Source organism: Camponotus floridanus, unplaced genomic scaffold, assembly GCF_003227725.1.
Source record: "Camponotus floridanus strain SB8 unplaced genomic scaffold, Cflo_v7.5 scaffold204, whole genome shotgun sequence".
Lineage (NCBI taxonomy): Eukaryota > Metazoa > Arthropoda > Insecta > Hymenoptera > Formicidae > Camponotus > Camponotus floridanus.
This window is the reverse complement of record NW_020229331.1, coordinates 171744-194288: the sequence shown is the minus strand read 5'-3', so window position 1 is coordinate 194288 and position 22545 is coordinate 171744. Positions and strand designations below refer to the sequence as shown.

General features: G+C 32.8%; 1 protein-coding gene across 6 annotated transcripts in view; it reads left to right on the top strand.

The window, feature by feature from the left end:
• Window positions 1-1456: 1456 nt before the first annotated feature.
• The window catches only part of LOC105257354 (potassium voltage-gated channel subfamily KQT member 1), a 39535-nt gene continuing 18446 nt past the window's right edge, over window positions 1457-22545 (top strand). For 5 of the 6 annotated variants that reach the window (XM_011267917.3, XM_025408370.1, XM_011267914.3 and 2 more), the window contains exons 1-4: window positions 1457-5382; window positions 9153-9717; window positions 18436-18526; window positions 21351-21477. In XM_011267917.3, coding sequence (XP_011266219.1) covers window positions 4998-5382; window positions 9153-9717; window positions 18436-18526; window positions 21351-21477 — 1168 coding nt within the window. In that variant the 5' untranslated portion in view covers window positions 1457-4997. The remainder of the gene's footprint in view (window positions 5383-9152; window positions 9718-18435; window positions 18527-21350; window positions 21478-22545) is intronic. The other variant, XM_025408369.1, reaches the window with a different exon arrangement.

Genomic DNA, 22545 nt, shown 5'->3' with positions numbered 1-22545 from the left:
TATAATCGTGTTAGTTTCTGGTATATAGACTAAATTATTCATGGGAACGCGGGGAGCCGCGGATTGCTTCCGAAATTACCTTCAAAGCTGATTTCAAGTTTCAAGCATCTTTCTTATTATGGCTGCAAAGATTTTCTTTGAGGAGACAGCCATTGTGGGATTGATATTTGTTGCAAATGTGAAAAATCCTGGGGATTTGCATGAGAACTTGAAACCTTCAGTTCAGTTTCAAATGCTTGAGTTATCGCACATTTTTCAACTAGTTTCTTGTTAGTTTTCCTCAATATTGCTTGAAATTAAAGTGTCTTTTCTCGTTTTATAAGGTATTTTCTCTTAAAAAGTTCATCCGACCAGATTTCAAATAAACCAACGCAAAAATCATTCCCGTGTCCGCGCGCGCTATTCACATTCTCTCTGTGTTTCAACAATTGAGTATTTACGAGGCAATGTGTTAAGCAAGAAAGAGTGAAGAAAGAAAGGTAAACGCAAATGCGGGTGGAAATTCAAATAAGGGCGGAATAAATGCGCCGCATGCGGACACGAATAATGGAAATAGCTAGCCAGATTGCGAGCTATTCGTACCGAGTCATTAAATTTGTATGGAGTTATGTTGCTTCAATAATTAAGCGTTTTGAGTTTGCGTTAAACGTACTCGCGTAATTCATTACGGTGTATATTATTTTATTCTTAGGAGTTAAACTCTTCAGCAAACTACAGCAATACTTACATTACATAATTTATATATGAATCAAGATTATGTATAATTTTAATCCATCTATAAATTACGTAATAATAAGTCAAAATTAAAAAGTTAATTTGCTTACAAAAAAGTTTCAAACGATATTATTAAAACTGATATAATTTATTAAGAAGCAATATATAAATATTTGTCATAATAAATAATAAATTTTTAAACTTTTTTTCATATAAGAAAAGTAAAAATTTTATATATATGTATATATCAATTCTATAATAGTAGATAAATGATACATAGAAAATATACAACATGTTTAGAAAGGACACAAAAAGAATTTGTTTCACATGTTCTCCGCAATATCTGTTTTGTACTCTTTAAAAAAAAAATAATTTACTACTAGACTATACATATATATAATACTAGATATAATGTATTTTACATTTATTTCCATTTCTTTTTTCTTTTAAATTTCTCTTTTTAATTTAAAATAATATCGCGCAACACAAAATGTAAAAATTTTTTCTATATCACTTTACATTACTTTATATTCCGCTAACACATATCTATAGCATATAAAAATAAATAATAAAAAACATCATGTTAGATTCAGAGACAAGATTTTTTTGTTAAAAAATGGACTTAACAGAAAAAAACAAACTTGTGACAGCATAACAGTGTTGTGTTTAATTATTTCTAAGTAAACTTTGCAAAAATTTTTTTTCTACACTGACATTGCTGTGCGTCCATGGAAGAGGTTATTAATTTCTTCAAGCGAGATTATATTCCGACGAGCAGAAGAGGGAAACAAAATTACAGCGGGATTAAAATGGTCCGCCCTTTTGGTTTAGGTCTCGCGAGCAGGTGCGGGCACCTGCGAGTATCCCAGAGAAAGAGAGAGAAAGAAATACATTCGCGAAAATAAGAAACAAAGAGAGAATGAAATACATACTCTGGAGGGAATCCCCGTAATCCGTGCGCCCTAAGCGCGTGCAAAAGCGCCAGGCCACCCCTGCTCGGGGTTGCGGTGGGTGGCGGAACTACGAGGTGGTGGCCAAGGAGCCACAGTTGGTTGCGGGCTGTCGCCCTGAGAACAGCGCGCGTGCTTCTGCCTCCCTCACGGCACGCGACCTCGTGATCGCGTGATCGTGGAACAAATCTCGCCCATCGCATCAAACAAATCGTGCTGGTCGAGTTGTTGATCGAGTCGCAATCCATCGGTCACCTCGCCAAGGTCGGCACACGGACGATGCAACACTGACAAAATGTGCGACGTTGATGTATCCGTCAGCACATCGTTTCTAATCTTCAATCAGATTCTAAATAGCCTCTAGTGTGCGACGCAACAAAAGAGTTTTCATACTTGCGTTTTATGCGCGTGCGGTATTCGGCGGTCAATCGCCGAAACGATATTGATGGAATGAATCGTGAGAAACGCGAATTATCGCTACATGTGTGATAATTGATTGTTCTAGATGGGTGTAAATTGAATCGTGCGATTTTGTGCCTCTACTGTACTTTAGTTTGATAATTCATTATCCCGGCGAGAGATTCGGAGCAAGCTCGTCTGCGAAAAGCTTGCGCGGATGACCTCGTATCCGTGATGGAGTGAATGTACGGGTTCTGATAAATCGTTTGCAAACTTTGATATATTAAGTAATAACTAATTCATATAGAACCGACACAGACGCGAGAAGGGAGCTAGAAAAACACGAAGCGATGGCGCTTTAGCCATGGTGGAGAATAAGCGAGGTCAAAGGGGTCACTATATCGCGAGAAAAAAAGAATCGCCCCGCGAAACGATCCCTTTGAAACTGAGAAAGAACAAAATTGCCCTTTTTCCAGCTCGTCAGCAAGTTCAGTTAGTATATGTGTATAACAGTTTCTAGATAATCTTGTTGAGCGCATAGAAATAAATCATTCCAGAGTTAATCACTCCTCGACGCCTCGAGTAGCGCGATGCGAGGTGAAGAAAAACGATGGGTCGACATAATTTCGTTATTAATACTCACGCTACAAATGCATGTTAAGCTTTTGCGCGTGTTAAGTTGATCAATTTGGCATAGATACTGAAATAGGAAAGAGGTGAAAAAATTGAAAGCTGAATTGCGATTAATCCTCGTCGCGAAAGGTCAGAGGGCACTGCGACTTTCCTGTTGTTAGGCGAATACGATAATGCGTTCCGGCCTACGATTCGACTCATTGTCACTTGTTCGAAACTTTCTAATCGAGGATACGGTATGCACGTGTGCAAAACGTGTTCGCGCGATAGTGTCACGCGACATGTCGGAGTTCGCGTCGAAGTTGTCGGATCTTGTTCGGCAATCTACTTGTCGCCTTCCATTATAACTCACTTTTATGTTAGAGAGGCATAGAAGAAGCGTCGTTGAACTAAACATTGTTAACACCGTGGCTGTGTAGGTCATGTCAAGTGTTGCGTCAAAGGCTTTGGCGGTGTTCAAGAGGGATCAAGGTTCATTTATAGCGCGCAAATCCTTGTGCATACACATTGGTGATTCTCTGTGATTTCAACATTAACCTCAAGAGCAATAACGAAGCAATCATAAATGTGCATTAAGGAAAACGACATCGTTCCGCAGCAACCGCGAATTATTTCTCGTAGGAAAGATCGACAAGGATCGTAAAATAACATTTTCAAAAATTAATTAATCGTCGAAGGCTTTCTGTGAAGAAAGAAATCGTGAAGATTTTTAACGCGAACAATTACACATAGATTGAAAACAAGAAAAAAATTGAAGATATTACACACTTACATTCTTTATACTCTTTTCGAATAATTATGAGAGTAGTGCTTGTGTAAGCTTTTCTTAAATGAGAGCTTCACAACTATACGGTTCATGAGCGTTTAGCAGAAACGTCAGGAATCGTTACATATACATGATTATTCTAGGAACAATTTAGGAAGACGAGGGACAAAGTCTCTTTGCAACGGCGCGAAGTGAGATTAAGAGAGTGACAACGTTGTGTCTCAAGAAATGAGTGACAGGAAGATGAAAGGAAAAGAGCTTTCGTGCAACTACGATATAACGAACCATGAGAAAGATTACCGTCGTGTCGTCGCGAAAATGGCGATAGGCTGAATACATTTAGCGATATCACTTGACATGCGTTTACCTGCGTTCAAGCGAAGATAGGAGAGACACTTGCCGAAAGAGAAAAGAGACTCGAGGGAATCGCGCGCGAGCTAGAAATCCATTATCATATTAGTCTGAATAAATACTCGGAGGATTTCCTTGTAGGTAAGATCGATCGCGAGGTCCCAGCAGTCTACTCGACATCCATTTTCCGAAGGACCGAAACTGTGGATATTTCAATTCTCTCACCCTCTGCTGTCTATCTCTCTTCTCTTTCTCTTGCTCTTTTATCGATATTGTCTCCCCCTTTCCCTTCATCTCTACCGAATATCCATGTTCTCTGGGTCGTCTGAGAAGTTATGGTGGCTAATATCGCAGACATTATACATAACCCAGCTGCTGTCGATTGTCCGCATCTGACATTCGCGATTGTTTCATCTCGCTCGAAGGCAACAGTTTCAATAAACGCGAGCAATTCCATCGACCCACGAAATTAAGCGAAATCGGCGGAGAGAAGCGCGGCGAGCAGTGAGATTTGCGAAGAGAGAGAGAATCAGGCCAGAGAGATGTGAATTCATACGTATTTGTCAGTTGACAGATTGCATGGAATAAGTCAAAATAACGAGATAAGAGTAAACGCGACCCTGAGAACAATCCAATATTCACTCGAATCTAATGATCGAAAGCTCAAGAAATATCAAGAAATTTAACTGAAGTATTCAGTAACGACGATTGACAATGTTTAAGGATATAGAAGGATATGTCGCTCTGCATCTTAGACGCGATCAATGGTTTCGGCGACGACGACCAGGTCGGATAATCTTATCGATAATGCCCTGAAAGATTTAACAAGAAAAAATACAAGATCAAACTACACGAATTGATCACTTTCTTCTTCTCATTGGCAACGAAAATTCTGATATAATCGCGGATTAATTCAATGGAAGAATAATTCTGCTATTCTCACAATCAAGATGAACATTAACGATCCACAAGGGAGCGACGTAACGAACTATTAATCGTCAAATAGCTTAGCGCAACTCGGTGTTTACTCGCTCGAGTTCGCATCCAGAACAAGGAACATTGTCGTTGTGTGAACGCGGATTTTGGTGATTCGTGATCAGGACCATGGACAAGCCGCGTAATCGGGCGATTGTCCGGCAGTCAAGGAGCCGTTCACCGACCGTTATCGGAAAGATAGAGTCGGAATGCTGCACGCTGTTATGCTAGGTAGCGGTCCAGGACGGGGGAGACGCGAGTGGTATCCAGGATTTTACCTTCAACGTCGTCGTATTGGCTGCAGAATGAACCGTGGCGAGCAGGAAACGCTCTTCCGGCAGAGTCGACAGATCACGCGGATTGTACCCTCCCGCGAGGATCTTGTCTTGAGCGTTCTCAAGTCGCCGATTAATCAACAGCAGCAGCAGCAGCAGCAACATCAACAGCAGCAGCAGCAACATCAACAACAGCAACAACAACAACAACCACAACAGCAGCAACAACGGCAGCAGTATCGACATCCGTATCAATCACAAAGCCAGAGTCACTTTAATTGCCCAAGTCATCCAAATAATAAGAAGTGCAATCCTTCAGGTATACAAGATTAAAATTTTTAATTTGTGCTCATTCACACATTACGAATCCCGAGTGACTTCGCGGGCAAACGTGAAGCGCGCGCGTACTTTTAATCGAGAAGAAATGTAGCGTGGAGAATTGTTACACTAGGTCACGTTGCATTTGTTGCATGTATCACGGAATATTTATACCGTGATCCATCGTTTTACTGATATAAATTAGCCATCGATGTTGTGATTAACCGATGATTTCTCTCTCTCTCTCTCTCTCTCTCTCTCTCTATATATATATATATATATATATATATATATATATATATATATTCTTTGTTTAGACTTCAGTTTCTTAATTTTATATTTCAAAAAGAAATAAAGAAGAACAATTTAGAGAAAATCAGTTATATTTGAAGTTAACACAAAGTTCGACATTGTTGAAATTGGCACGTTATACAATATTGAATTGCAAAGTTATACAATAAAATATAAATATTAGAGCTCTGATATATAAATATATATATTTTCTTTTTTAATTCTTTAAAAGAAACTAAAAATATAAGTTTATCATGTATTCAATAATTTCGATTAATGCATATTTCAATGTATGAAACAATACTACACACACACACACACACACACACACACACACACACACACACACACACACACACACACACACACACACACACACACACACACACATATATATATATATATATATATATATAATATTATTATATGATTAAAAACATTTTTTCCCAGCATAATGTTCGTTTATATTTCGTGTCTCTTGCAATTTAAAAGCATATTTAAAAATATTTCTTATCAAAGGGAATTCATATGCATTCTCTACAATGTCCATTTATGCTTCTCTTTATTTAGTGCTAGAACGTAGTGATACGACATTTCTTGCATTTTTCACACATTGCCTTTCGTGCAATATAGAAAAGAAACGCGGCTAACACGGCATCGCATATCTTTTTGCGCGCGACGGACGAATATTAAATATACATATATTTCTTCCAGTCGGAAGCGAGGCGATTTGCATAGTTCGCCAATTTGCGCAACCAGCTTAATGGAGAGGCAGATTTGAAGAAGCCTAATTTCTGCAGAGAAAGAGAGAGAAAGAGAGAGAAAGAGTGGGAGGGAGGGAGAGAAAGAGAGAGAGAAATATTACTGCGCTCGATACTCGAGGCTCGATTCGCGATGCGGTTGGATCCGTTATGAGTTTTATAATGTCCCATCGCCTGAAAGATAGAAACAGAGAAAGAGAGAGGAAGAGAAGTGGTTGCTTTTATAAATAGAACTCCGTCGACAATTCATTCGCGTTAATGCACAAACGCGTAAATCAGATTTGTGGTTTTCATTGTTCCGGTATTCTCGATAATTCCGTGTTTATGTTCTGTGCGTAGGATAAATATTATAACACTACATTAGCAATATTTTACATGTAATTATCATTAATTGCTTATTAACGCGCTGGAAATTTTGGCGATTTTTACGAAGACCTTAAAAATAGCAAAAGATATTTTAAATTAAATCTGGCGCGAACAAACTCGTGATTGATCTTTTTTTTACGGGAGCTAAAATTAGCATTTTACTCGAGACTAAAAATAAATTGAAATTACGAACCTTTTTTGAATCGAGGCAAGTTAATATTTGTCACATTGATTACAATACGCTCATGACCTTTGCATAAGAGGTACTTATAAAATCTTTGATATTTCAATCGTAGATAAAAGACATGAGAAAAGCGTATGTGTACAACATGAACGTTTTATTACTCTTTTATAGCTAATAACATTAATCTCGACTTTTCCTTAATACTGCAGTTATTTCATTTTTTATAAGAAGCGCATTAACCACATATTCACAAATGACATTCGCGTCTTCATCAATTCAAGACAATCTATTTGGTTTTCTGACGATTTTTTCGATTTCTTTCCGTTACTCTTGGAGATTAAATGTACTTCCACGTCGAATCATCCGTTTTGAAAAAGCTGAAGGAAGAACTTGTAGATGCGGTAATCCCATCTGTCGTTATGGCGCCTCATTTCTTTAGAGCGCATCTTTTTCTGATTACTGCACGTTAAAGCTTACAAATAGTTACAGATTTGATAAGATTATTATTACTCCGAAGAACGGTATAAAATTTGTTCAATAAAAGAGGAAGAAATATTTTTCTAGTTACGCATAAACGTAAGCATAACGTTTAATTTTATACATATATTTTATATATAAAGTTTGCACAAAAAAGATTAATTACTTTCTGGAAAAAATATAAATAAGAATAAAAATATAATTATTTTGTATGTAAATCACCTTAAAATATTCATTTGAAACAATCTAACATACTTTTTATGTAATAACAAATGTTTACATTAATTTAAACATTATGAATTTCTATAATTTTTAGATATATTAGAGAGAATAAAAAGTTCTAAAATCTTTACTTTAAATCACGTCAAATTTTAATTTCCTAAATATATGTTATTTTCGTAGCTTTTCAATGGATTGATTAAATTTCATACATGACAGAAAGAAAATACCATTCTTGTGTAAAATGTTATATTGAAATAATGATAATATTTATTAAATTTTATAAAAGTAATTACATGTATTTGCTTTTAACTACAATTATTTATTTAAAATTTTATCCATTGCACACACACATTTCATGTTATATATAAAATTATATATAAAAGAAGATCATCTAATAGTATATTAGAAATAAATGTTAATTATTTAATACTGTTTATTGAATAAATTTATTATGCTGGCAATTTCTTTCACATTTTGTTCCTTTGAGTATCACGTCAAATAATTTGAGAAGCGAAAATATGCACTTTCTCGGCAAAAAAATATTATTAAAACATCGATAATGTTCTATAAGTGCCAAATCGATCGACAAACAACAATGTAATGAGAGACAAGTTGATTTTCTAACATTCTTTAAAGTCGGTAAATATTCCACTAAATTCGTTTACGGGTATGTGCAAACTTTTTTGTAAATGTCACGTACGCGCTTACGTCAACTTTTTTAATTTTTATTATAATGTTATAGATTTAATCCTACATTTTTAATTTACTTTTAATGAAATAAAATACATTTTTTGTAAGCATGTCAGCACGCAAAATTGCATATAATTATTCGAAAAGAAAGCTTCAATCACAATTAATTAATTAATGCAAATGCATAATTAAAGAATTTTTAAATCCTGTTTAATTTTCCTTAGCGTTAATTTCCATGTCATTTAATAAATTTTTTAATTCATAAAAGTATTATATTATATTTAACAGTAGTTATTATCGATTTTATTTCGTATAAATAGGTTCTATTTCATAAATAAATTTTTCGATCGCATGAGAGTATTCACGCGCGCATTATGCGGTGAGATATTATTCCGCGGCTCTCCACTGGTTAGAATTGCAAATGCCTCACTCTGACCACATCAAATATTTGAATAATCTTCGTTCGACAACTGATCTATCTATTTACTGTCGACGACTCATCTGAGATTCATCAATTGAATTCTATCATTAATAATCATTTTAAAAATGTAAAATTAAATTCCTCGCTATTGCGATACGTGATACCATCATCAGATCGTAATTAAAGAAGGACACGAGAATATTTAACGAGCAATTTATTACAATATCTAAAGGACTTGCTGATGTTTCTTGTCTCATTCTATCGCGAGCCTCGAGGATCAAGCGTGTCGAGCAAGCGCGACAAAGCATAGCCATCCTGGCGCGATCTCCGGTCCCAATGTAAATCCTGGAAATGCCCAGGTGACGCGTACAACAACGAGAGTCTTCCACGAAGCAAGGACCAATGCTCTAGGCACGTGGAAAAGCGGTGCAGCGTCACGACCGCCTACGCTGCCCTCCAAGGCAGCGAGGACGAGCTCGTGGCCGAGCAGGGCCTCGATACGGAGGACACTGCGTTGAAGACGCCTGGCAGTGAGACCGAAGACACCGAGGATAACGGCGCGAACGCGGAGGACGCGCCGTCGCCGGCGCGCCGTTTCACCTTCCTACGTCGCTTCCGTTCGCCACGCTTTGGCGAAGCGCACCACAAGCGGGTGCCGACGCCCATGAAGCGGAAGTATCGGCGAAAAAAGAGCAAGGAGGACATCATCGAGAATGACGTGGCCGGCGCCGAGGAGGAGGAACCGCCGAGTCCCGATCAGACCGGCATGCCTGATCCGTATTATCCGATCTACCTGCCGATCGATCAGGCCTTCAAGGCCAAGTACGTGTTCCATCATAAGAGGGGCAAGACTTTTCAGGAGCGGCTTTACGTGTTTCTCGAGCATCCCGGCGGCTGGCTGTGTTTCATCTACCATTTCGCTGTGTGAGTATCTGTTTTGCGAGCTATGTCGAGAATGAGCTCTGTTATCTCTTTGTGAATATTTTCACTGGTATTCGTTATAAACGATCGGGAAACGTATTTGAATGCATCAAAATGGGAATTGCGTTTATTTCAGGATGTTATAGTGCATGTGCGCGTTGATGTAACGCGTTAACAGTTAACCGTTAATTGTTAAGGGATGTGAATGTGAAGTACCGCGTCACAGAGGTACTTCTTGTTTCCGTTCTGCGCAGACATCGATTTCGGCATTTGGCCTTTGACACCTAGCCGTGCCCTAAATCCTCGACATCGTCGAGGATTCCTCCCGTCTCTGCAATCAAACACTCGCTCGAATCACTCTGTCTTTACCCGTGCGCGCATCAAGTCCTCGATTTGATTGGAGAACATATATAACTCACACAGGATTTTATTGCTCATCATCGGTCTGATTTGATAAACGATAATGAAGCGTCGGCAATCGAATGTCTGAAAATATCTATCAGGAACGTCAATAAAAGAGTCTTCTTGCGAGATAATGAGATTCTTTTCATTATTTTATTCGGTACAAAGAATTCGCAAATGCATGATATACAATTTGATGTATCAAATTTGCATGTGTGCAGAATATTTTCATTTATTATCCACATCCTCTATTTATTACATATATCGATATAAAAAAAATAAATGTACTAATGTTTCTTATTTTATAATATCTCTAAAATAAATAATATATATATATATATATATATATATATATATATATATATAAAACGGGGAGGGGAATCTGAATATTAGTACTCTTTATTTTCTTTACAAAGAAATCTTTAATTTCTTGCACACTAATTTAGCGAAGAACAACAGAAAATATAAAAATCACATTTAAAAATAATAAAGAAATAAAATATATTTTATATAAAAAAATGAAAAATTTCAAATTATTTCATAAAATATTTCATATAAAAGAATTTCATATCAAATTGAGTGAGTTTATTGGAACATTTTTTCAAAATAATATTTATTAAAAGTTATGACAAGATGAAATATTATATATATGTATATATATATATTTGGAAAATATTCTCAGTTATATCACAAAAATGCTAATTTTACTCTATACGGTTAAACACTGCGACAACTTTTATATAGATCATAATACTTGATAAATTAATTTGCTTTTATCAAATTTCTTCAGTCCTATCTTTTATTATGATTTGGATAAAATCGGTTTATCAAGGTACACATATCTATATGCTTCTATAAATTTCAGCTTCACATACGACACTTTTATTAAAAAAAGATAGACACATAAGAATTTGCTTCGCATTTTAACGCGAAACAAGCAGACAGAATAATTCTTCTGTCTGCTATTTTTGCGGTTGAATGTTAGGAAAGAAAACGTCTATATGTGAGTAATTTCAGTGAGTAACGGGAATAAACATTCATAGCCGTACGCGAAAATGTGTTTTCGTTATAGTGCTGCGATCGTGATGATAAAACCGATTAAACTTGTTAGGAAATGTGCTGAAAGATTAATATTTGCGCTTTAACTTTTACGAGTTAAGAATATTTGCGACACTCTGTGATAACATCTTTATTAATCGTTGTAAAAGTTTTTTTCTTGTCATTATCACCTGAAAATCATGACTTTAATTATTGAGTTCGTATTATTGTTATATTTTAGAGAAATTGAAAAAGTTTTTCGATATAAAATCTGGAATACAAGAAAAGCTAATAAAGAATTAAGAAAGCTAATCTATTATGATTCATACATCCATAGTCATTTTTATTGGTGTTATTTTTAAAATATTAATAAACAACATTACATATATACATCCATTATGTTTGTGACCTGTATACGTTGAGCCGAAGTATATTTATCTTTATATGCCCTGGCAAACACAATCCATTGAAAAACTTCATGGATTCGTGAATTATTCAACACGGGCTGTTTTTCATTTCTTCCAAACTGTCGTCAAGCACCACAGCCTTTTAAATAATTCATTATTAAGACAAAACGTGGCGAAGTATCCGCGAAACAGATCGATTCTCGTAAATATAGGTAAGGTTTTTACGTTTTTCTCATCTCGTCGATTTGCGTCGTTTTGCTCGGTTCGATTCTAATGTGCGGTCGTTAAGTAAGAAGTTGAAACCATTAAGTTTTTCTTATTTTGTTTCTCATATAGGGATATTTCACTTCTTGTGCATTATTTTTTGAAATAGAATATTTGACGTTAAATTCTTTGATGGAGTTAGGAGAAAAGATTTTTTTTATCAGCAAAAATATCAAAGCACTTGAAGAAATAATGTACAAGAAATGAAACATGTTATATGCTTGTAATTAAACTAGAAAATTTTTTTATCAAACCTACCATATTTCTTATGTATCTGAAATTAAATCCGAAATATCTCCACATTGCAGACAAATCGCACGAGTAATAAATAAGGAGATAAATCTATTTAAAGTAGGTTAATATTACAAACTTGCACACACAGTTTTCTTGAAATTAATCGAGTTATCTGAAATTTTAATGTAGAGAAAAAACCGTCATAAAATAATCCGTAATATTATTTCATTTCCCCATTTTATCTAAAAGTTCAAAATAAAAATTTATATCCATAGATGTTTACTGAATATTTATCATAAAGTAGAAAAATGAAAGGAATAAATCTTGTAGAGAATAAAGGGTATGTTCTGGGTGTGGATCTCGATGATCTCATAATATAAAAAATTAATTTCAATAATGGATACACGGTTAAAATAATTTTTCTTGCATAATACGAATTTGTATCCTATCAGGTGTCATAAGTGAAACTAATGTCGCTATCAAATTTATTATTTGAAATAAGGGAAATAATATGAATATTGCCGTTATTTATCGAGTGTCTCTGTATATTTAAAATATTTGAGATTTTCTACGATAGTTAAAAAATATTTGACAACTATTTGTCACAGAACATGCGCATGATCAGTACTCTTATCTTACATGTTACCGTACTACGTGAGATACTTGATAATAAATCGCGCTATCGAACTTTAGACGAAACGAAAGTCAAAACGTTACAGTCGGAAATTGCTACGGAAGTGTCTTTCATTTTGTGCGCCCGATGGTACTGTCGTCATGTCGCGCACGCCATTCATTTCCGGAAACATATATCTATTTTTCCTGCATACTGAAAATATATAGGCTATATTCACATAATACATTTCTGTAATTATTTCTCGAAACAATATCTACTTTTATTTTTTGCGTTTGCTTCGCATTTTAAAATCTTAATTTTAAGAACAAAAATGTCCTATATAAAGAAATATTAGAATTGTTAATTAATTATTATTACAATATTTACAAAGATTTAATCTTTTTGCGCGCATTCAGATGATTTAATTCTTTTATATCTTTAATATTTTTTTGCTACAGTAAAAAACGTGCATATCTATTATAAGTACGTATAAATTCTATTTACATTTAAAACATGAGCATGTAATATTTTTTAATGCATTTTTACATTTCCGTACAAAATATTAAATTTATAACATTTGTTATAATTGGAAAAATTTGTCAGTATACAAATAAATTTTTCATAAATTCTTTAATTACACATGATCATAATCTTCGCGACTAAATATATGGCCTCCGTGTGGCTTTAATACTACGTCGTTTACAATAGTTAGACAGCCGACTAATGAAGTCGCACTGCACGAAACGCTACTGTAAATATTTAATTGTCCGAGTGATCGTATTGATCGGCGCTATAGTACCCGTTATCATCTATTATTGTACTATTACTATCCCGCCAAAGTGATCGAGAAGTGGGAGGAGTAAGTGGAATAAGAGTCATTTAATCCGGATTTCACAGAGAATTGTATTGCCCCCGTTTGTATTATTGTTTGTAATTGCACACTCAACTGGAATACATGGTGAATGTAATTCTTAATCATTGACAATAATTTATTTTTTTATTTCAGTTTTCTCTCTATTTATTTCAATCATTAAGAATAAAATATCAAAATTCTAGAAATTAATTCAGGACAAGAATTTAATTCTCTCATTAAAATTAAATCATACTTGAAAGAAGTTAGAAAAAAGAAAGAAATTTAAAATTCACATTAATCACAAAAATGTCAGACTAACAAATGATTTTTTTCGAAAAACTCGAGTCATAAGTAATTCAATTTATCCATCGACTTTGAAAATGTCAGTTAAGTTTAAAGCGTATCGTCTCACATGCATTGTTATTGCATTAGATAAAAGAAATTTCCTAACAAAAGTAATTTTAATTCGACCGGCCTACTTTCAAGCGAACATAAATAGCAGCGTGTTATTAGGCCCAATGCATATGCAAGCTATTTGCGTGCGGCCTATTATTTTTAGATGAAAATCGCGCGCGCTGATGTACTGATATCGTGATATATAATGACACCCGTGGAGATTACATATCACGCCGTAAAAAATCGTTACTAAATTTTTTAAGTAATTGAAACGCGATCGGACAAGCGCGAGTCCGAAGACAATCGATTGAAAATCACGATCGAATTCTATATATGTAATTATATATCTTACATACGTGTAGAATAATAAAAAATATTCAAGTAATGCTTAGAATTTGTTACTCGGAAATAATTTGGGATAATGCGATTTCACAAAATTGCATAAATTTCTATCGCACATTAATATTACTTTTTAATTAATTGAATTTATTCAGTTGATTTTACTTCAGCAGAATATACCTCACTGACCTTTTAATTTTTCCAATTTGAAGCAAGAGGAATTATATTCACATCGATCGCATCGATATAGTATTATATGCATTAATTACTCCCTTTGTCAATTCGTTTTATTTAAGGGTGCAACAACCCCATACGCACATATTCAAATGCAATTTTCGAGGAAATGATTATAAAATGTAGACATGTTTATTTACATATATCGAATCAGATCACGATCGGAGAAGTTTATGTTATTCCAAGCCCTCGAATCCATTTGTAATTAAGCTGTGATGAGTATGAATAAAGGACGCGATATGGGGTATGACGTTATTGCCGTAGGAACCGCACACGCACGCTCTATCTCTCCCCGTATCGCATGTAGGTTAATTGATATGCAGGAGATGCACAATATACGGGTGTACACGTTCAATCATTTTATACATCTTTAGCCGTAAGCAACATATCGCGTCGCTCCACGATGCGCGCGAACATTAATATCGATAATTAAATTTTAGTCTATCAAGCAGCTCGATTGTTTTGATTATCCAGTAATGAATTCATCCTTTCTGTGTAAAGACAAAGAAAAAACATCTTTATAAAATTTATATCGAAATTTATATCAAAATATTATCTTCTCTTTAAATAAATAAATAAAATGCTCAAAATCATCGAATTCTGTTTCAACTTTCACGTTCGACAACAAAATTTGAAAGACAAGTCTTAGAACAAATTGACTCGGCGATGCTCGAATTATTATATTTGCATTTTATTATACGCTGACATTTTCACAACCAAATAAAAAGCGTATTATTCACGAATAGCAAGATATCTGTCCGACACCCGGCAGAAGATGGATGAGTTCCGAACGATGCTCGAGGAAAAAAGGAAGAGTATGTTAGACAATTATCATAGTAGGTCGATGAAGGTGACTCGTGCAGCCATGGAGCACTGTACATACATAACATCGGAATGATAGGCCCTCGGCACGCTATCTTAAAGAGTACTACGCGGCAATCGTCTGCCCACCTTCGTTAATGCCGCGCGCTCGTCCCGTTGCTTAACGAGGCAACACGCTCGATAATAAATTACAACGAATATAAACAGCAAGAGCGTGCTAGATCGATCGCTAGATCGTAGCAATTACCGGTCCCGTTCAGACCACAGATACGCAAAGTTTGTCTTGCTGTCTCGCCTTGTTTTTTCTTTTTTCTTACGTCCTCGATTCGCACACAATGTGTCGATTAGGTGACGATTAGGATTCGCGATAAAAAGCGAGGCATTTTTAAAAATTAGTTGAATCCTAGGGAAAAGAATTTATGTGCACAAAATACTAGAGTGCAAATAAATCTCTATATATCGAGATTCCTCTTACATTTGTTAAGCTGCTTTGGAACCTACTCGTACATTAGGATCGATTGCAATCCTACATTATGTATGACTATAAATTCAGTTGTATAGGGATTATATTGCATCTCTATTTTAACACATTAAAAACATGTACATTTCAAGAATTAGATTTATACAGGAAAATATGTTGTTAGGGAACTAAAATTAGTATTTATGTACGTCTCTATCTACTTTTATATAATTAATCTTCATAAACTCTATCAAATTTATTATATTTATGGAAAACATCTATCTAGATATTTTATTTTTTAACACCAATACATGCATAAGAAATAAAATATTTTTTGATATAGATACTTTATGTTTAATAAAAGTTTTTTTTCATATGTACATAATATATCCCATAATATATCCATAATATATATAGAATATACCATAATAAACATAATTATTTAATTTTATATAATATGAAAGAATTACATTTTTTATAAGCATAGTATTTATACTTATTGTTATTCGCAGTTATTAAATATTTTTAAATGCAATACTTTAAAATAAATATTTTAATATCTCTATACCTTAAACATGCATAATAATGATTTTCAATACAAATAGTTCATAGAATGAAAATTTTGTCAAGTTAAAATTTAACTCTTATAATTGACAAATTAATAAATAGATAAAGAAATTAGGCTCTGTAATGTATTAGACAACAATCCGAGAAAAGAGCGATTAAGAGCCATCGCGGATGGTAGTGCGTAAAATTTTTAAAGATTAGTAATTCGCGAAAATTAAAACGCGTGAAAAACATATGCATATATTTTACTTGATGCATTAACCAAGATATAGATTCTCAATTCGAGAATACTATAAGACCCCTCTTTACCCCCTTGAAGAGACGTAAGCGAGAAAAATATCTTACGTCTCTTCAGGGGGGTAAAGAGGGGCTTATAGTATTCTCGAATTGAGAATCTATATCTTGGTTAATGCACCAAGTAAAATATATGCATATGTCTTTCACGCGTTTTAATTTTCGCGAATTACTAATCTTTAAAAATTTTACGCACTACCATCCGTGGTGGCTCTTAATCGCTCTTTTCTCGGATTGTTGTTTCTTATAATTGAGATAGTTATTATGCCTTCCTTCTGTGTATAGTTGATATAACATATTTTAATTTAAAAATTTTATTTTATATTAATTAATCTGTCATAATAAAATGTTATAAATAAATAACAAGTAAAATAAATAAATAAAAAAGTTAATTTATGTACAAAGATCGATTTTGCTAAATGTGTGATATTCAACATCATTTCTCTAAATGATTAATATTTAATATATAATTAATTTATATTAAATTTCTCTATTGAAAATATAAATTGAATAGAAAGGAAGATAGAATATAATGTACAGAAAATATCAGAAAATGTCGAACGTAATTTGCAGAAAATTAAATATTAAATTACTTATCGATTTCATCATATTTTTCTGAAAATGGTGTCTCGTGAATTTTTTATGAAATGTAAGGTAACAAAATAGTTATCACAAATGTCCTCTATGAATATTTTTATACTAAATCGATACGAGACATATGTAATCTTGATCGATAAATATCACGAGCGCTTAGATATATATATTTTGATAATATTCTTGTACAAGTTTGTTTAAGTATAAAGTTACGCTTCGCAACGTTGGCAATCAGTAACATAGCTGTCTAGTGTATCACGCCTCGTAGTTTGTCGAGTAATTTATCAGTTTGACTAAACTCAAATGACATATAGTAGTACGGCGAATAACTTGCCCTTTCGTGGCGAGAAAAACAGGTAAGCTTAAGAGTTCCTTCTATTATTCCGAGAATAAAGACAAAGTTCTAGATGACGTACAAGCTAGCATGCAATACAATGCATAGTCATAATTTATATCACATTTTATTTATAAAGCATTTTTTTACGAATAATATTTATATTGGTGTCGTATAAAGTATTACATTTATATATATCACATATATGTATTATATCAAATTTGATATGCGATCTAGATTATCGTTAATGTAGACTTATATCAAATTTTACCACATAATGCGTTTCAAAACTATGATACTTCCTTTATTTCGACATTATCTTCAATCTTATATATCAACTGTAATTACGTTTCTCATTACCTATTCGCGCAAGAAAACAGATTCCATTATCTTGTAAGAATCTCTAGCTAAAGGAAAGTATAATAGTTCCAAGACATTCTATACTAACTTTGTTCTTCGGCGATTACCATAAGCGCATCACGAAACGTCCGAAAGTTCGGTATATTCTTTTTAGTGGTGCAAGAATGGTTAAGTTTGAAGCTCTTTAAAAGGAGAGAATAACGGGCGAGCATTTGATGAAGAATCTAAAGTCGCTTTAAATATAAACCTGACTTTAATGTATGACGTTCTACTCTTTCAATTAATCAAGTTGTTCATCTAAATGAAATTTTGTAATAGAATAAAGTTTCGTTCAATTCGCCATATAATGCAGAGTGCGATGAAGAATCTAAAGTTGCTTTAGATATTAATCTGATTTTATGACGTCCATGCTTCTAATTACTCAAGCTGCTCGTCTGGACGCAAGTTTACGATAGAACTAAACTGCGATCAATTTATCTTGTATACATTGCAAAATGTTTTCCTTTGCAGGTTCATGGTGGTATTGGTGTGCCTCATATTTAGCGTTTTGTCAACGATAGACCAATACAGTAATTTCGCAAACGAAACTCTGTTTTGGATGGTGAGTAATCCATGTTTGTTATTAAATATAATATAGGATATAGAAAGTGTAATTAAGACTAAACACACGGTATTAAAAGTACTACTACTCGTATAATGTGCATCATATTGTTAAAAGACTGAAATTATAAAATTAAGAATACATTCTATCATATCCGCATTGATATGTATACATATATAAACGAAAAAAACAAACATTCGATCCAAGACCCTTTTATTTATAATTTTTTTGATTAATTTTAAATCAATCACTTTTAATATCGAAAGAGAGATCGTTATTTTATTAAAATGCTTCGATATTATATATACTTGTATTTTAATATTACATTACATCCTTGTAATTAATATATATCTTTGAATTGAAAATCTATCTCAAAGTCTACTTGAAATTAAATTAAGAAAATGTAAAAAAAACATTTTATTATTTATATTTATAGATATAAATAATAATATTATATAAAATATAAAATAATAATAGATATAATAAATTATATAAAGAGAGTTAAATTCCGAGATTTGGTTCCAAAATAGTCCTTTAACTTCTAAATAATTTTTATTTTGAAATTGGAAAGTCATATTTCAATATTTTCCTTTAGATAAGATTGACTGAATTCAAAGTGATCAAAAGATCCGCAGATATAAATATATATATATATATTATATAAATTATGTATATAAATTATGTATATATTATGTATAATTATGTATATAAATTATGTATATAAATTATATATATAAATTATTTTTTTATATATTCAAAATCCAAACTCATTGTTTTATCTCGAGGAAAAGTTAATATAAATATTCTAGATTATATACAATGATACAACGAAATGATTTGCAAAGTGCAAGCAATAAATAATGATTAGAGTTTCATAGACAAGGATTTCGAAATAAAGAGATATAAGAATAAACTTTATTTAATTAATCCTTGAAAAGAAAAGTTTACATTTGTTAGCCCACCCGAGAATAGACTTTATAACAGAGTTCCTAACGGAACTTCTTTTCCTTCTGTCGTTGTTCGAGGCTGCACAAATAAAATTAATTCTTCCTCTTTTATATTAGAAAAGGAAAAAGTCAAACCTTTTTTGTAAAAGTTTTATAACTATTCTATAAAATCTATTCTATAAAAATTAAACAAATCAGTTTTAATGACAATGCGAGTCAAGTGTCGATCTTATAACACAGTTATTTATTATACAAAACAAATAAATATGAAACAATAAATACAAATGTGAAAAGTTTGCGAACGTTTCGACCCTATTTTTGAGCCATTTTGACAATCAGATTAATCAGATAGATAATCATCACACTTGCGCTGAATGGTCCAAAAATAGGGTTGAAACGTTCACAAACTTTTCACATTTGTATTTATTGTTTCATATTTATTTGTTTTATATAATAAATAACTGTGTTATAAGATTGACACTTGACTCACATTGCCATTAAAACTGATTTGTTTAATTTTAATATTTTCGAGTCTAAAATATTTTTAATAATTCTATTCTATAAAGTTATACAAATTGTATAAAATTATTGATACGAAAAATTGCATTGTTCGCAAATCAATATTTCGCGTTATATAAAAAGTTAGGCGATATTTTCAACTTTTTGTAACGCAAGTAAATACACATAAAACACAAAGCTCGGCTGAGTTCTGAGTTATAAAAGAGAGATATACATATAGTAAAGCAGTTCTCAAGGATCTCTTCCGCTTCGTTGCGATTCTAACGTCCTCGTCTTTCTAGGGCGTCCTATTAATGCAACAGCACTAGTACAATCGATACAATAATCACCTGAATTCATATGCCAACCGTGTTCATTACATATTCATTTTAACGATATGATTACCAATATTTATATTAATCGCAATTTTTTTCCTATTAATATTGGATGATTAAACTAAATTGTCTATCACATTATCGAATGTTTGATCATTTTCACTTGAATGTCACATGTTGATAACTAATAATATTTCTTTGATCACTATAGTTATATAATATACGTATATCAGTTAATTGAATCGTGTATATTTGCATATATTAAACTTGTATAGAATTAATATATTTTTTAATAATTTTGTTTTCATCAATAACAATAGTAATAAAATAATAGTGATAAATGATAAGCTATTTATATCTTACATAATTTTAAAAAGAGAAAAGGAAAAAAAAATATATATATAAATTAGAAAGATACAATAAAAAAAAAACTTCTTTAAACTACATTTCTCTGCTTGCTCTTGTTGCTTCTACAAAGCGTAAATGGACATCTTATCTTAAATTAATCTTATTTTAAGTATAACTTGTATTTTTTTGTAAGCCTTGAGAACGATAAATTTGTTACATTTTTTATAATAATGTATAATAATCTTTTAGAGATAAATCTAAGAAAAAAGAAAAAGGAAGCATGAAAAGTAAATTATACAACTTTTATTATATAAATATTATATATAAATTATAATTTTAAAACACTTGGAAAATCTGACTATGAAATTTTATATATATGCAAGAAATATAAGTAGCGAGAGATATAATGGTAACATAAATATAACTAAAATAGATAGGTATGATTGCTTTTGGATAATATATTGAAGTATAAAAATTCTCTCTTTTCTTACATTTATCTCTTTTATTCGGTAGACAATATTTTTGCGTCTCAGTAACAATGCTTGTATCGAGCAATTGATTTAATCAGGCCGCGCAAATATATTTAGCCGGAATCAAAATATATAACAAAGGTGTGCGCTAATGTGAGATATCTAATTATGATTATGATGTCCGAATGAACATGACATCTGAGTTTAATACTTCATTACTGTTCAGGAAATATGTCTCGTGGTATTCTTCGGAGTCGAGTACATGGTTCGATTATGGAGCGCGGGTTGCAGATCGAAGTACATGGGTTGCTGCGGGCGGCTACGATTCATACGGAAACCGATTTGTATCATAGGTGAGTTGTGCGGGTGTCCTCGTCCCATAATGGCAAGCCACGTTGCGGCCCGAAACGCGATATGGCCGAAATTAATCCGATATTCGCATTGTCGGATCGACGGCAAAATTGGATCGTGAGAATCATCCCTTTGTATTCGTATCGCTTGTAGAACCGTTTGCGTAACCAACTTTGCGAGATTAGGCCCTGGCCCTAATATCGAATCCATTTCGCTAAAATCAAGATTGCGAGCGCTTTGTGTATCGCGGTTGTTCGTTTTGCCGGACGCGTTTCACGAATGAAACACACGCGAATAAAATTCCTCTCTTAATTGCAAACCCAGTTAAAAATTGATTATTTGTCCTCTGTTTTGAATTTTACTTTGCAATTACGTTGATGATGAAAATATATTGTCGAAATCGTAAATGCAAGAAAAAATACACACGTTTATTATCTCAAATATTATGAAAAATAAAAGCAGAAATTTCTTTATATTAAATATATCAATTAATTTAAATTATTAATTGCTTCAATTTACTTGATTTATAAATTTATAATCCATACATCATTATAACTTGCAAAAGGCAAAACCGAGAAATGATATGTTCGAGCAAAATTCTCCAATCATGCGTATACTCGCAATTGATGAAAATCAGTGTATCTGAATTAATCATATTTTTTTTATTTTCGTACATCACGTTTACTGCACAGTAACAAACAGTGTAATAAAACGTAATATAATGCACGCGTAATAAAAGTTACTGTTACAGACATTTTTATTCGATTATATATCTATTATGTAGAAATTTTAATTCCACTATATAAATAAATTAATCGCGGTAAATTAATCACGTTCCTCGATATATTTCTCAAATAATTAAAAGTATGCACTTTTATCTTGTTTCATTTCACCTATAAACACCAAAGTATGGAACGGTAATCGTAGAAAATAGATCATTATTATTAATATGCCGGTTGCAAAAAAAATGATCGGAATCGTACGCGCTTTTATCGCAATTTCATAGCACGAATGTGTGGCAAGAGAATTATTATTTTCAATCGGTAAATGAATTTTGCAGATAAATGATA